The sequence below is a fragment of the Bombina bombina genome, chromosome 6 (genome assembly GCF_027579735.1).
Source record: "Bombina bombina isolate aBomBom1 chromosome 6, aBomBom1.pri, whole genome shotgun sequence".
Lineage (NCBI taxonomy): Eukaryota > Metazoa > Chordata > Amphibia > Anura > Bombinatoridae > Bombina > Bombina bombina.
In genome coordinates, this window is record NC_069504.1 from 483001481 (window position 1) to 483018061 (window position 16581).

At 41.5% G+C, this 16581-nt stretch overlaps 1 protein-coding gene across 1 annotated transcript in view; it reads right to left on the reverse strand.

Moving 5' to 3' along the window:
- Positions 1–979: 979 nt before the first annotated feature.
- Positions 980–16581, reverse strand: part of MYO9A (myosin IXA) — a 294424-nt gene continuing 278822 nt past the window's right edge. The window contains 3 exon segments of the mRNA XM_053717307.1: positions 980–2381; positions 2595–2737; positions 3551–3741. Of these exon segments, the coding sequence (XP_053573282.1) occupies positions 1957–2381; positions 2595–2737; positions 3551–3741 (759 nt within the window). The 3' untranslated portion in view covers positions 980–1956.

Here is a 16581-nt window from a genome sequence, read left to right on the forward strand (position 1 = left end):
GCGCATCTGGCCAGCTTTCTAGTCACAGCTCGGCCCGACCTCGCCATTACACTCAATGTAGCTCGCTCCCGCTGTCAGACAGAGCAGGAGCAAGCTACACTGAGTGTAATGGCGCGGTTGGGCCGGGCTGTGACTAGACAGCTGGCCAGATGCGCTATGAGGGAAAACCAGACCCGCTCAGTACAGCACAGAGGGCGGGTCTGAAAAACCCTCTTTTTTTAATAAAAAATGCCTGGCAATATTAGGTTACATAAAGCTAGCACTAAAATAATGTTATATAATTCTGCACTATGTGCAGAATTATATAACATTATTTTCTAGGTTTACTGGCCCTTTAACAATGCCTACACTGTATTTCTGATCAATTTCATGTTATTTTAATAGACAAAAAAAAAAGAGCTTTTCTTTCAAAAACCCAGTGACCCCAAACTTTTAAACACTAGTTTATATGCACAGTAGGAATGGACATTTGGCAGTTTTATTAGCGGCCAAATGAGGTGGCTGCTCACGGCATTTGGCTCTTTTCTGAGCCGTATTTGTTCTTGTGAAAGCGCAACACACTAAGATCTGGATTTGTAGAGGTCTTAGTGTGTTGCACTTTCACAAGAAGGAATCTGGCTCCGAAAAGATCCAAATGCAGCAAGCAGCTGCTTTCTTCCACATTTGGCACCTAACAAAACTGCCGAATGCACATGCCTAATGTGCAGCTACCATTCAGCAGCTCCTGAGCCTATCTAGGTATCCTTTTCAACAAAGGATACCAAGAAAACAAAACAAAATGCATAGTAGAAGTAAATTAGAAAGTTGTTTAAAATCACATGCTCTATCTAAATCATGAAAAATTTGGGTTTCAGTTCCCTTTAAATATATTCTTCTGCCTACCTGTATTTTGTTTTCAGCAAGCATAATTATCCAACAACCTCATTTTGCAAATCAAGATAATCTAGAACATAGAAATAAGAGAGACAAACTTTCACAATGACATTCTGCAGCTTTTGTTCTTTAATAAGCTCTGGGATTTGTTCACAATGTGATGGTTTTTACAGCCTGAAATATTACACAGATTGTACTTAATACATACATCACTCTCCCACCAACACCTGCTCCAAGAGGTCTCTCCCAGATAAGCAACATTTACATTCATTCTGGAAGGCTCTGCCCATTAGAAGGCTCAGCAGGCTTAAATAGGATAAATCTGCAGCAGGGTAGGAGTTGCTTTGTGAGGAAGCAGCAATTGTGTCCCTAGGGATGTCTCATAGGGTATCACATACTATAAAACAAAAGACCCAATGTTAAAAACCCTCATATCTTAGCATCCAGAGCAATCATCTTGTGAAAGCCTGAGCTGTGGAGTACTTAATATATTCTTGATTGTATATGGTGGATCCCACTGAAGATCCCTGGAATGCATTAACTCCATGGCTACAGGTTCACATTACAAGTGGTGTACATTGTGGTAGAGGTCTCTGGTATTCATATGCAAAGGGTACTGAATGAATGAGAGGCCATTTTATAAGCAAAGCAATACATTGTGACAGGCTTCATCCTTCCAAAACATCTTGTGACCATCTTGGATACAGTGCAGATGCAGCTTTAAATTAAAGGGAATGGTTTATTTATAAGGGGTTTAGAAACAAATAAAATTATTATTAATAATAATATTAATATAATATTTATAATAAAAGCCTCTGCTGAGAATCAGTATGTGTCGGGTTATGTAGTCCTGTGGCAGGATATCCTGCAAGCGGCGGAGTCATCTGGATAAGGCTTTCATTAGACATGGCCCCTCTGATCCTTGGTATGATCTGGCAGTGCATGCCAAGCAGTCTGTCTCCTAGCCACACAGTAGGCACCAGGCAAAAGCTATGAGGATGGGCAGATAACTTGGCAAGAACAAGGGCATAGGATTTGGCAGACAAGTTGAAGGACAGGAAATTAAAAGATGGTTTGTCCCCTTCAGACCATGAACTCATTGTTTCCAAACAAAACAAGAGACTGTGAGCTGCCATCTGTCCCCAGTATCCTTTGCTCCCCAGGCTCTGCTGATTTCTGGGGTGACTGTTTAACATTTTTGAGTTTCTGTCGCCCCTTCTCTGGGTTAAATGTTCCACGGCTTGTGAAATGCGGTGGGACCCCAGAATCCAGAGTATTTGACTGTGTTGGTTCTCGGCTATCCCCAATAGCCCTGTAGAAAGGAGACTTGGGGTGCAGATGAAATCTCTTCCGACCTAGGTGAGGAAGGCAGGATGATGCTGTAGGTGAGGACAAGTTGCGGTCTACACTATCAGTACGGTCACTCTCTCTCTTAGCCTGTCTGCGTGTTCTAGTCTGCTCTGATGATCTTGGGCCTCGTGAAGAGCTCAGAACAGCACTTCTCTCTGCTGGGAGATGTATGAGAAATTAGATTAGAAAGTGGTAGAATGGAAAGTGCAAATGGAAACAGAAAAATGTATTTTTAATATTAGGCAATAGGACCATACTTTGTCATAAAAACAGAAAAGTGGAAAGTGTTACAGATGGAGGAATAGATAGAGGACATAGATGGCCTTGTATATGGTTGTAAATGTAAGGGTATACAACAGACTGCTCAATACCTATTCTAATGGAAGAAGCACTTTCAGATTCACAGTTCAGGTTTTCAGAACTGTCTGCTGTCCCAAGGGATGCTTCAGACTCCAGAGTCTCATCATCTGATGCACGTGGTTCGAGAGCCAACATTTCATAAGCCAGTTCCTCCCTAATTTTTTGGGGGGGAGGGAAAATGTAAATGGTAGAAAAACACAAAGAGTGAGACACATAGATTCAGGGGATTGTTCTTTCATAGCACTGTTTCTCAGCTCTAACTGTCAATCACCACAAACAGGCCAGATTAAAAAGAACAATCTAAGTCAATTACTAATGAGCCTGTGATCAGCTATAGCAAGGAAAGCCTTAAAAGGAGGGCAAAATGCATATGATTTAACCTGCAAACTCTGAAAATCAAATAACTGGTTTAGGCAATGATGCAGCATTAGGAGTTTGCAAATTTTGTTTTTTGGCCTTTCTAGGGAGCATGGGACGCAGCCCAATTTATTTAACACAAAAACAAGAAATGTTTAGTGCGTCTAAAACCTTACCTATTAGAACAAGAGTTTATAAACACTTTACAGAGACATCTGCTTTATGATCTCTCCAGTTACAAAAGGGCCACACTTCAGCTATTGAGGATTAATGCTCTTCTTTTATGCTTATTCTGCAGCATTTCTTTATCTCGGATATTCTTTTCCTGTTCTTTCAAACTTCTATCCCTGCTCTTTTCTCCTTTTCCTTTTTTTCTAGAGTCTTAATTTATTTGACCACTATGCTCTTTTCCCTCTCAGTCACAGTGATGCTCCCCCCTCTCATCACTCAAAACCTCACTAAATAAAAATCTCCACCATTTCAGACCTGGTTATTATATCCAGGTGAGTTACTAAATCATTTATCCATTCGTTAGTGAATTAGTTGCATAAAACATTGGAACAAAGCTGTTCAGAGCTAAGTATAATCTTCCTATACTTCTGTAACTCACTTCTCTTTCTGGAGAGTCTCGATCTGTTGCGCTAGCACCCTCTCCTCTTGTTGCATGGCAGCTTCCTGCTGATCTGTCGTTTCATCCTCTGAAGGAATTGTAGACAACATGTGATCGCCAGTTGCATCTGGAGGCATAGGAGCCCGTCCAGAGATCACAGGTGCCAAATTTGATCGAAGACGTCCTTTTCCCTGAGTATACAGTATTGTAAGAATATACAAATTAGCGGCACCTTAAATTTACAGTGAAATGTCCAAGCCCTGCATCGACTATGGAAAAAAAAAAGACTACGCCTAAAAAAATAATAATATACATTTAGATTTAGGTATACATTGCTAGTTGTAGTACTCAATCAAGTAATATTTCAAGCTAAACAGAATATGACTGGATTCCTTAATTGCAAGGTTCATTAAAAATATGTTTGAATAAAAATAAGAAGTAGATAGAGGCTCCTAGTGTATAAACCTTTTTAAAAACACATTAAACCTAGAAATCTCCCAAATTAGGTTGCAGGGTTTTTAAACCATAGTGCTCATTAGCGTTACTTTATATTATAGATAACAGAAAATATTTATGTGTATGTGCTATTATATATAGACCTTGTTATTTACCAGATGTAGGAACCATAGCTATGGTGTGCATACTATGTACAGTAGGGATGCACCGAAATTATGGCCGCAGAAACGTTTCGGCCGAAAAAGGCATTTTTTGGTAATTTCGGTTTTCAGGTTTTATGCCTGTTATTTTTCGGTAAAATTATTATGTAGCATATTTCAAATTTGATGCTAGATTACAGCTGCTGTTTGAGTTCATTACTTGATGTACTGTTTTGCATATACTAACAGTTTTCTAGGACAATACTTTATTTGGATAATTGGTAAAAAAAACAACTGTTAAATCTGATTCTATTACACAGAACTAAATACAGAAAACAGTATATTGATATTTAATATTGTAGGGATGCAGAAACATTGGCCGAAATGGCATTATCGTTTTTTTTTGCCCGTTTTTTCTCTTGGTAAAATTATTGTGTAGCATATTATTGTTTTAAGATCTTTTTTGTCCAATTTTAGTGTGTTACTTTCAATAAAAGTGTGGTTATTTTATTTTATTGGCTTGCAGTTTTTCAATTCAGATTAATTCATTAAATAGTCTAATTATGCAAAAAAAAATTTTTTTTAAATAATTTGAAAAATAAAATAAAATGTATGCTTACCTAATAAATGTATTTATTTCTGGGCATGTAGAGTCCACAAATCATTCCAATTATTAGTGAGCTGTTAAGCAACACTTCCCTTACCCATAACCCCCAGTTATTCGGCCGAAGCGAAACGGAAAAGAAGATAACACATAGGTATAGAGGTGCCTGAGGTTTTTACATAAAAAAACTACAGCCTGAATGAAAAGAAGGGCGGGTCGTGGACTCTCCATGCCCGGAAAGAAATACATTTATATGGTAAGCATAAATTTTGTTTTCTTTCCTATGGCATGGAGAGTCCACAAATCATTTAAATTACTAGTGGGAACCAATACCCAAGCTAGAGGACACAGAATGAAAGGGAGGGAGAACAAAACAGGCGGATCTAAACCGAAGGTACCACCGCTTGAAGAACCTTTCTCCCAAATGAAAGCCTCAGCCGAGGCAAAAGTATCAAATTTGGAAAATTTGGAAAAGGTATGAATAGAGGACCATGTGGCCGCCTTACAGATTTGCTCCACAGATGCTTCATTTTTGAAAGCCCAGGAAGAAGAGAGACAGCTCTAGTGGAATGAGCCATAATTCTCTCAGGAGGCTGTGGTCCAGCTGTCTCATAAGCTAAACGGATAACACTTCTCAAACAGAGAGAGAGAGAGTGGTAAAAGTGGCCTTCTGACCCCTACGCTTACAAAACAACGTACAGGGCAGAAGTCTGGCGAAAATCTTTAGTTGCTTGAAGGTAGAATTTTAGAGCATGCGCAACATCCAAGTTATGCAAAAGACGTTCCTTCTGGGAAGAAGGATTGGGACCAAAAAAGGCAACAACAATTTCCTGATTAATATTGCGATCCGATACTACCTTAGGGAGAAACCCCAGCTTAGTACGGAGAACCGCCTTATCAGCATGAAAAATAAGATAAGGGAAATCACACTGCAGAGCTGAAAGTTCAGAAACTCTGCGAGGAGAAGAAATAGCAAGAAGAAACAAAACCTTCCAAGATAGTAATTTAATATCAACAGAATGCATCAGCTCAAATGGAGCCTGCTGCAAAACTCTAAGAACAAGGTTAAGGCTCCAAAGAGGAGCAACAGGTTTAAACACAGGTCTGATTCTGACCAAGGCCTGAACAAAAGATTGAACATCTGACAGAACTGCCAGACGTTTATGCAAAAGAATAGACTGTGCAGAAATCTGACCCTTCAGAGTACTGACTGACAAACCCATCTCCAGGCCCTTCTGAAGAAAAGCCAGAATTCGAGGAACCCTTACTTTGTTCCGAGAAAAACCCTTTAAATCACACCAATGAAGGTATTTACACCATACCCTATGGTAAATTCTGCGAGAAACCAGTTTACGAGCCTGAAGCTAAGTATCTATGACTTTCTCAGAGAAGCCACGTCTAGCCAAACCTAGGCGTTCAATCTCCAAGCAGTCAGCTTCAGAGAAACCAGATTTGGATGAAGAAAGGGACCCTGAAGTAAAAGGTCCTTCTTTACAGGTAACCTCCAAGGAGAAAGATGACATGGTCACCAGATCTTGAGAGGCCATGCAGGAGCTATTAGAATCACAGACGCTCTCTCCTGTTTGATATGAGCAATAACTTGTGGAAGGAGAGCAAACAGAGGAAACAGGTAAACTAGATTGAAGTTCCAAGGAACTGCCAGAGCGTCTATCAGGACGGCTTGAGGATCTCTTGACCTTGAACCGTACTTTGGAAGCTTGGCGTTTTGACGATACGCCATCAGATCCAACTCCGGAACCCCACACCTGAGGGTTATAATTGTGAAAATCTTTGGGTGGAGAGCCCACTCTCTGGGATAAAAGATCTGTCTGCTCAGAAAATCTGCTTCCCAGTTGTCCACCCCTGGGATGTGAATGGCAGAGAGATAGCAATTGTGAGACTCTGCCCACTGGAGAATGTGAGTCACCTCTTTCATGGCTAAGGAACTCTGAGTTCCTTCCTGGTGGTTGATGTAAGCCACCGAGGTAATGATGTCCGACTGGAATCTGATAAACCGGACCAAGGCTAATTGAGGCCAAGCTGTCAAGGCATTGAAGATTGCTCTCAACTCCAAGATGTTAATTGGAAGAGAAGACTCCTCCAGAGTCCACAGGCCCTGGGCTTTAAAGGAACTCCAAACTGCCCTCCAGCCTAACAGACTGGCATCCGTGATCACAATCACCCATGTCTGTCTTAGAAAGCATGTGCCCCGAGACAGATGGTCCTGTGAAATCCACCACAAGAGAGAGTCTCTTGCTAGGGGATCCAGAGTGATCCGAGTGGTCTTCGTTCTATTGACCGATCATGCATAACTGCAGAGGCCTCAGATGGAATCAAGCAAAAGGAATGATGTCCATGGAGGCAACCATCAGACCAATCGCATCCATGCATAGAGCCACTGATGGACGAAAAACAGACTGGAGAGAAAGGTACGGAGCAAGAAGTTCGGATTTTCTGACATTCGTCAGAAAAATCTTCATGGACAGGGAATCCATAATTGTTCCTAAGAAACACACCCTTGTATCTAGTACAAGGGAACTCTTTCCCAGATTCACTTTCCACCCGTGGGAACGTAGAATAGACAACATATCTGTATGAGATCTTGCTAGATGAAAAGATGACGCTTGAACCAAGATGCCGTCAAGGTAAGGCGCCACGGTAATTCCCTGAGACCAGACCACTGCCAGCAGAGCCCCCAGAACCTTTGTGAAAATTCTGGGAGCTGTATTAAGGCCAAAAGGAAGGGCAACAAACTGGAAATGTTAGTCCAGAAAGGCAAACCTCAGATACTAGTAATGATCCCTGTGAATGGGAACATGAAGATACGCATCCTTCAAATCTATGTTCGTCATCAACTGACCCTCTTGTACGAAAGGAAGAATGGAACGTATAGTTTCCATTTTGAAGGACGGAATCCTGAGTAATTGGTTGAGACACTTTAGGTCCAAGATGTGAAAAAAAGTGCCCTCCTTTTTGGGAACTATGAACAGATTTGAATAGAATCCTAGACCCTGTTCCTGTAGGGTAACTGGGACAATCACTCTATTTATCTGGTCCGCAGATAACCTTGACAGGTGGAATCTGCCCCTGGGAGGACAGGATTTGTATCCTATTCTGTAACCGTGGGACACTATGTCTACGGCCCAAGGATTAGGAACATCGCATATACAAGCCTGCCGAAAAAGAAAGAGCCTGCACCCCACCTGATCCAATACGGGATCGGGGCAGTTCCTTCATGCTGAATTTGAGTCAGCAGAAGGCTTCTTGGATTGTTTTCCTTTATTCCAAGACTGACTAGTCCTCCAAGATCCGGCTTGGAAGATGAGGAGGAAGACTTTTGTCCCTTAAAGTTATGAAAGGAACGAAAATTAGAATTCTGGCGACCCTTAGACCTATTTTTTATCCTGAGGTAGGAAAGAGCCCTTTTCACCTGTAATATCGGAAATTATTTCAGTCAGACCTAGACCAAATAAGGCAAAGATAAAAGCTTGGACTTGGATTTGACATCTGCAGACTAAGACTTTAACCACAGAGCTCTGCGAGCTAAAACAGTGAAACCAGAAATCTTAGCTCCTAGCCTAAGAACTTGCATGTTGGCATTACAAATAAAAGTATTGGCTAGCTTTAGAGCCTTGATCCTGTCCTAGATCTCCTTAATAGTAGCATCTTCTAAGATAATATTAGATAAGTCATTGCACCAATAAGATGCTGCCCCCGCAACTGTAGCAATACCACAATGAAGCAATCAGTATCACTGATGCCTGCTCCTGCTTGATGCGGGCCACTACACGAGGGAGAAGTGGTAACGGTGGAAAAATGTAAATTAGATTAAACCTCCAAGGATTGTCTGCTGAGGAAATCCGCTTCCCAGTTGTCCACACCCAGAATGTGGATTGCTGACAGCGAGCAGTTGTGGGCCTCCGCCTACTCCAGAATCCGAGATATTTCTCTCATTGCTAGGGAGCTCCTCGTACCCCCTGATGGTTGATGTAAGCCACCAAGGTTATGTTGTCTGATTGAAATCTGATAAACTGGGACGAACCCAGAAGAGGCCAAGCCTTCAGAGTATTGAAGATTGCTCAAAGTTCCAGAATGTTGAACGGGAGGAGGGATTCCTTGAGTCCACAGGCCCTGTGCCTTCATGGCACACCAGACAGCTCCCCATCCTGACAGACTTGCGTCCGTAGTCACAATCTCCCAGGATGGTCTCAAGAAGGATGTCCCTTGGAACGGTTGATCTGGACAGAGCCACCAGGAGAGCAATTCTCGTGACCAGTGGTCCAGAGAAATCTGTTGAGACAGATCCGAATGATCTCCATTCCACTGTCTCAGCATGCACAGATGAAGAGGTCTGAGATGTTATCTGGCAAAAGGAATGATTTCCATGCTGGACACCATGAGACCAATCACCTCCATACACCGAGCCACAGAGGGCCTTAAGGAGGTCTGGAGGGCAAGACAAGTGGAAGTTAGCTTGTAACGTCTCTGGTCTGTAAGAAATATCCTCATGGATATGGAGTCTATTATAGTACCCAGGAATTCCACCCTGGTACAGGGAATAAGAGAACTCTTTTCTAAGTTTATCTTCCATCCATGAGATCGAAGAAGGGCTTTCGAATGGTCCTCTGCCAGACGACAAGATGGTGCTTGAACTAGACTATCGCCCAAGTATGGCGCAACTGCTATACCTCTGGTTCTGGCCACTGCAAGCAGAGCCCCTAGAACCTTCGTAAAAACCCTTGGAACAGTAGCTAGACCAAACGGAAGTGCAATAAACTGGAAGTGCTGGTCCAGGAAAGCAAATGTTAGGAACTTGAAGTGTTCCCTGTGTATTGGAACGTGAAGGTAAGCATCCTTCAGGAAGGACATTTCATGACCACGATAGATCTGAACTAAGGGAATAAGAACCTTATTGTCTCCATCTTGAATGAGGGGACAGATAGGAACTTGCTTAAGCACTTTAGGTCCAGAATCGGGCGGAAAGTTACTCCTTCTTTGGGACCACAAAAATGTTTGAATAGTACCCCAGACCTCTTTCTGTAAGAGGTACCGTGACAATGACTCCCAGGGAGGAGAGATCCCTCACGCACCCCAGAAAGGCTTCTCTCTTTTCTGGCCTTGAAGACAGGTTTGACAAGAGGAATCTGCCCCTGGGTTGATGAGACTTGAAACCTATTCTGTATCCCTGAGCGATGAACTCCAGGACCCACGGGTCTTGTACGTCCCCAAACCATGCATTTGAAAAGAGTGTGACAGTCTGTCCCCTACGCGATCCTGAGCCGGATCGGGGGCCGCCCCTTCATGCCGACTTTGTCTCTGCGGGCTTCTTGTTCTGCTTGGATTTATTACAGGACTGAGCCGGCTTCCAAGTCCCCTTGGATTGCTTAGGCTTTGTGGAGCGCTGCTGGCATTGGGATTTTTCTTTACAAAAATTAGGACCTTGTCCTTTAGGTTTGTTCTTCTTATCCTGTGGCAAAAAAGGCACCTTTGTCTCCAGTAACCGTGGAGATAATTGAGTCCAGGCCTGGACCAAATAGAATCTTTCCCTTAAATGGGAGGGAAAGAAGTCTTGACTTCCAAGTCATGTCCGCAGACCAGGACTTCAGCCAGAGTGCCCTACGGGCTTGAACAGAAAAACCTGAAGCCTTGGCATTTCGGCGAGTAATTTGCATATTTGCATCATAAATAAAAGAATTTGCCACCCTTAAGGCCTTAATTCTTTCCTGTATCACGTTGAGGGGACCCTCCACCTCGATCAACTCAGATAAGGCGTCCCACCAGTAGGTAGCTGCTCCAGCAACCGCAGCAACAGCCGCTGCTGGTTAAAACAAATATCCTGTATGTTAAACAGAGTTTCTATTTTCTTAACCAATGAACTCTTTAAAAGACGAACTATCCTCAAGCGGGATAGTAGTGTGTTTAGCAAGTGTGGAGAAAGTGCCATCCACCTTGGGGATGGAGCCCCACAACTCCAATTGAGAGTCCGGGACCAGGTACAATTTTTTTAAAGGAAGAAGGGGAAAATTACCAATTTTTTTCCCCACTCATTCTTAATAATGTTTGCCATCTTTACGGGAACCAGGAAAGTTTGTGGTACAACCCTGTCCTCGTAGACCTTATCTAATTTAGGAATCAAAGGTTCCTCAGGCAATTTGGGCTCTGGAACCTCTAACTTAGCCAAAACGTCCTTCAAAAGAAAGCATAAATGCTCAATCCTAAGTCTGGTTCCTCCGCAGTTGGAGGCAGCAGATTCCGACCCAGAAAGAGCACCCTCTGAAGTATCAGAGGTGCCTTCATCATCGGATAATCTTGCATCAGATCCAATAAGCTAGTAGATGACCCCTGGGATGGATAGCAATATTCAACCTTTTGCTTGAGCTTACCAGGGCAAGGTAAAGCACTAAAGGCCGCAGACACTGCCGTTTGTAATTGATCAGCAAAGTCTGGCAGTAAAAGGGCTTCTCCAGATGGAGGATTAGGAGGTCTACAGGAAGCTGCATGTGTAATAGGAGATGACTGTAGGGGGTGCACCTCACGGGACGGAGACTCCTCAGAGATGGATGGCTCGGTGGTATCAAACATATTAACTTTCTTTGACATGATTACTTTATCAAGGCATGTGGAACATAATTGAGCAGGCGTGTATACCACGGCCTCCTCACAATATAGACAGGTATTAGATTTAGGTGAAGAGGGAGTACCCTCTAACGCATCAGAATCCTCCATAGCTTGCGCTTATAAAGCAGACTATAGATAATAAGATAAAATGGCACCTTTATACCCCCAATGGCTGGGGCTCGCACTACCTCCTTCCTATGACCCAGGCCAAACAGAGAAACCGTTTCTTCTCCGGTAAAACCTCACGGTCAGGAAAGAGGAAATCAGTGTAACCACACCCAGTCACATGGGGCACAATGCAGGACCGCCCCTGCTATAGGAAAAAAAAGCACCAAGCCTTTCAGGTTGCGCAGCTTCCAAAACGAAAGTAAAACCTGTACGTTCCAACATCTGCCTAAGCCACATCTAACACATGTCACAGCATAATCATAATTAAACAAAATTATGTGATTAATCCCCTCCTGTTCAATAATCCCCCTCCAGAGATATTAACCCTTGATTCCAAACAGAAAAAAGGAGCCACACTGTGACCCTGTCTTCTTGCGTTATCATATGTATAAAAAAAATGAAATGATCTTAACCAGAAACTATGCCGTGGAACAGAAACACAGCCTCTCAAGTTTGACAGTCTTGTAGCATCGCTCCTGACATGGACTTGATTGATGGAAGCAGGCAGTGAAACTCTTCAACACTGATTGCTTAGGAGCTGTTAATACGAGTCTGGATGGGTTCACAGAAAGACTCTCCCTGCATCTCCAGACTCTAACATTCGTCAATGCTCTCACTGAGAGGCTGACAAGACTACTTAAAACTCCAGTCCCATTTCGAAGGGTAGATACCCTTCATAAGGAACTACTCTGAATCTTCTGACACTTCTCTGCCAACCTCCTGTGACGAAAGGCAAAGAATGACTGGGATATGAGGGAAGTAGGGGGAGTATTTAAGCCTTTGGCTGGGATGTCTTTCCCTCCTCCTGGTACCAGGTTCAGTATTTGCCAATAGTAGGAAGAATTATCTTAGCCTCCAAACACAAACATTTCAGCATTAGTGTTCATAATTGGGTTTCGGTCTCTCCAGCAATTAATAAGGAATTAAATCCCAAAATAGACAAAATTAGGATTATACATATATGAAGCAGTAAAAAACATACCTAACCAATAAGCACCTAAACCCTCAGCTCTGCTGAGGTCTTACCCCTCCAGAAGTTGCTAATCCACTAGCACATGAAAACCGGACACACCCGGAGCAAAAATCACTTTCCTTGTCAATGGAGCAGCCCAAATCCAAACTGCAGGCAGTGGAGCTGCAACCTCCCCACTCGCCGTGGCAAAACTCCGATCTGATCAGAGAAGCCGAAGAACCGGAAGTGTGGAGGAGCGGTCACATGACCGCAACTAAGAAAAAACTACGCCACTGACAAACAAAAACGGCGCGAAAACAAGTAGCAGAAAACAGAAAGTGTGATTGGCCAAATAAGCAGCAATGAGCTGTAAAGCGATTGCCCCCAAACAAGGTTTAAAGTAAAACAAACACTTGCAAACCTTTACTCTCCATCTCAGAGCCCCATTAAAATGTAAATGCCTTTTTACACAAAATATCCTCATATAAGCAGTGCCCTCTAAGGAATACTTGCAAGAATCCTTTAGCAATATTCAAATGCTTTCCACAAGTAATTAACCCCTAAAGTGCTGGTACCTTCTAACCTAGAAGGGAAAGCACTTACCTGTAAATCCTGCTCTGTCAGGCAGGAGCCGTTTTCTAAGGTGTGGCAGATCCCTCCACTTCTACCAGGGACCTATAGAAAGGAAAGAACAGAGTACCCAACCCTGGCTTTTATAATAGGGGTATCAATAATGTTAGAAGTTAAGCAAAAACTACCTCAACGTCTTCTAACTGCTAATAGCCATTACTACTCTTACTAAAGAGATTGACATGGATACAGCTAGACCCCAATCCTTGCTTGCAGGGAAACGTACCCATAAAAGGATTAAAAATCTTCAGACACCATCTTCGCCATTCTCCCGTGATCAAGGCAAAGAGAATGACTGGGGGGTTATGGGTAAGGGAAGTGATACTTAACAGCTCTGCTGGGGTGCTCTCTGCCTCCTCCTGCTGGCCAGGAGTGAATATCACACTAGTAATTGGAATGAGTTGTGGACTCTCCATGCCATAGGAAAGAAAACACATTTTCGGTTTCGGTATTTGGCCAAGTGCATCCTGGATTTTTGGGTATTGGTTTCGGTCCAGAATTTCTATTTCGGTGTATCACTAATGTACAGTATATCTGGGTCCCTATATATGTATATGTGATAGTGTATACTAGCACATTGTTTAGCTTATTAGTAGGGATGATTTGTATACACAGTAACTTTTAGCTATTCATAAACATGTATAAACATACATTGTGCTGTTCTAGAAACTACAGAAAATCTAGGACAAAGAGAATTCAGTTAATAAATTCATGCTGATGACAGATGGCAACGATGCACAAAAATAGCAGAAAACAAACACAGCAAAATTGATGAAGCTTTGATATAAACAGGTAAATGTGTTGGTAGACATTTGTCAAAATTCACAAAAAGAATTCTACAATATCTAGTGCTTTCCAGTCCCTATGTTAATCTATACAACTAATTCACTATAGATGAGCATCAGTCAATAAGCTGAACATAATAACATGAGAACCGGTGATGCTGGAGAAGGCTTTTAGTGAATTTTGCCCATCGAGTGCCAGGGAAGATGTGAAACACAAGGTAACAAGTTATGAAACAAGAGAAAACTAGAAGCAATTACAGTAGAATCCTGCTAAACATGATGGAGAAAGGAAGTTTAGGAAAATGTACCGGCAAATTTCAGGATGAAGTTTCTTTAAAGGTGAAGTGAGGAGCGGTGCCAAGAATAGGATAAAGGGAATAAAATTATAATATTTACATAATATATTTATAGGTAGAGAAGAGTGAAATGAGATATTCAGGATGAAGAAGCGCTAACAGAGAGACAACAGTAGAGGAGGTAATGGAAGACAAGGGGTAAATAGAGTTGACATGAAGCTGCTGGGACCAACTAGAGTAGCACATTTACTACTCACCATACTAAGTTGTTATGTCCTGTGCCAACAGCTCTCTTGTAAGATGTTATTTTAACCTCTTACAGGTCTGTTGATCCATCTCCACATCCTCATACTGGGCGCCGCCATCTTGAAACTTAGTTATCCTTTCACTCTGACAGAAGCGGCTCACATTCACAAATCAGTGATTAACATTGTTTGCTTTTTGACAGTGGTATTGTTAGGCCTAGTGTGCATGATACAGAGCTTTACATTTTTGCAGTGCTTGCACTGCCCTATATTATTATTCATGTAGACTTAATATATGTTTTGCAATTCTTAAGCTGAGTATACAAACTGCAAAACATGTAAACCTCCTACTCTGTACTGTATGCTAACCCAAAGTGTACAATAAATCTGTGAAAAAGCCGAAAACATTGCTGATCTGTAAATGCTCACCACTCCTGTAACAGGCAGCAAGAATATATGAGTTACAAATGGTGGCTGCTCTCAAAATGAAAATGTAGAGCTTCACCAACTGGCACTTGTAAAGAGTTCAAGTTATTGTAAATTTGTATCGATTTGCTGCCCAGTATATAAAATTATTCTTAAAAACAAAGGCACTTTCATTCATTACATTTTTAAAGACGCTTCATTTGTAAAATATTTACTATTTAGTGATGGTAAAGAGGGCACACAACGATTGGATGAAGCCGGATTTGTCATCAATCAGCTAAATAAAGTATGAGAAGCGGTTGGAGGAATGGCACAATGTTTACCATCACTAAATGGTAAATATTTTACAAATTTTAATGAATGAAAATGCCCCTGTTTTTAAGAATAATTTTATATACTGGGCAGTAAATCGATAAAATTAACAATTACTTTAAAGGAACATTTCGGTCAAATATGAAATGCACATAGACAAATTATATTTTTGAATAAAAACAAATTTGCAATATACATGTATTGCTAAAAATGCTTCTAGTAAAAGTTATCACTGTTAACATTTTTCTTTGCAAGTGCATGTGAAGAATAGCAAGATATTCTCAGTGCACCATATTAAATACTCACTTTTAAATAATGCAGCTGCTCAGAGCACCAGTGGGTCTTGTATCGTGTCCACAATTTACAAATCGAGTCATTACCAGATGATACAAGCACCACCTCTCTGAACAAGTGCTGTGTTTAACATGCTTGTGTGCGGCGCATGCACTTTTTAAACAGCTATAGCTTTTATAGAAGCATTTTTGCGAATACTTGTATGTTACAAAAATGCTTCTATTCAAAACTGAAATGCATTTATGTGGATTCCAGTTTTGACTGGAACGTCCCTTTAAAATAAAATAATGGCTCTGAAGAAAGCTGGTGGCACAGGAGGAAAAACAATATCATGGTAAGTAGTAACCTTTCTGTAGCAGTTGTGTCCAGCAGTAAGCAGATACAAAACCCTTTATCCAAACTGGTTGTGACTGGAAAACGTTTGGATTTTGGAATATTTGCATCTGTAGAATGGGACAGCTTGGAGAGGAAATGGTCCCAAGTGTAAACAACAATATCTTATGTCAATTAGGTAAAATTTACATGTCATGATACAGATTATACATGTAACCTAAAGGTAGTTTTATATAATTTTAATACTTTTGTATACATAGTACCCTCAGAAAGATAGTACAGGACTGTAATGAGAAAGGTATTATTTGTTATTTTAAATAAATATACAGGTGGCCCTCAGTTTACGCCGGTTCAATTTGCGCCATTTCAGAATAACAACCTTTTTTTTCAGTCATGTGACTGCTATTGAAAAGCATTGAAAAGCAGTGCACTAATTAAAATAGCCAGTAGGTGGAGCTGTCTGCTTGTGTTGCAGCAAAGTTATGCAAGCTTAGAAGACTTAGATAATATGTGTACACAGAAAAGACCTTAGCTATCGAGCAACAAGATCTAGCAGCCACTTCCCTATTATCTTCCTGCCCAGCTGCTTGAGGTGAGGGTGCCTAACTGCCTATTAATCACTCAAGATTGAAAAGCATAGAATAGGTGCAGACCCAATATTATCTAATATGCTAACAATGCAGAGAACTGTTTGCAGAAAAATGCAAGTAAAAAAATGTTTTTGTTCATTAAACTTGGTTTGATAATACAGTCTGTTGTGTGATTATTTAAT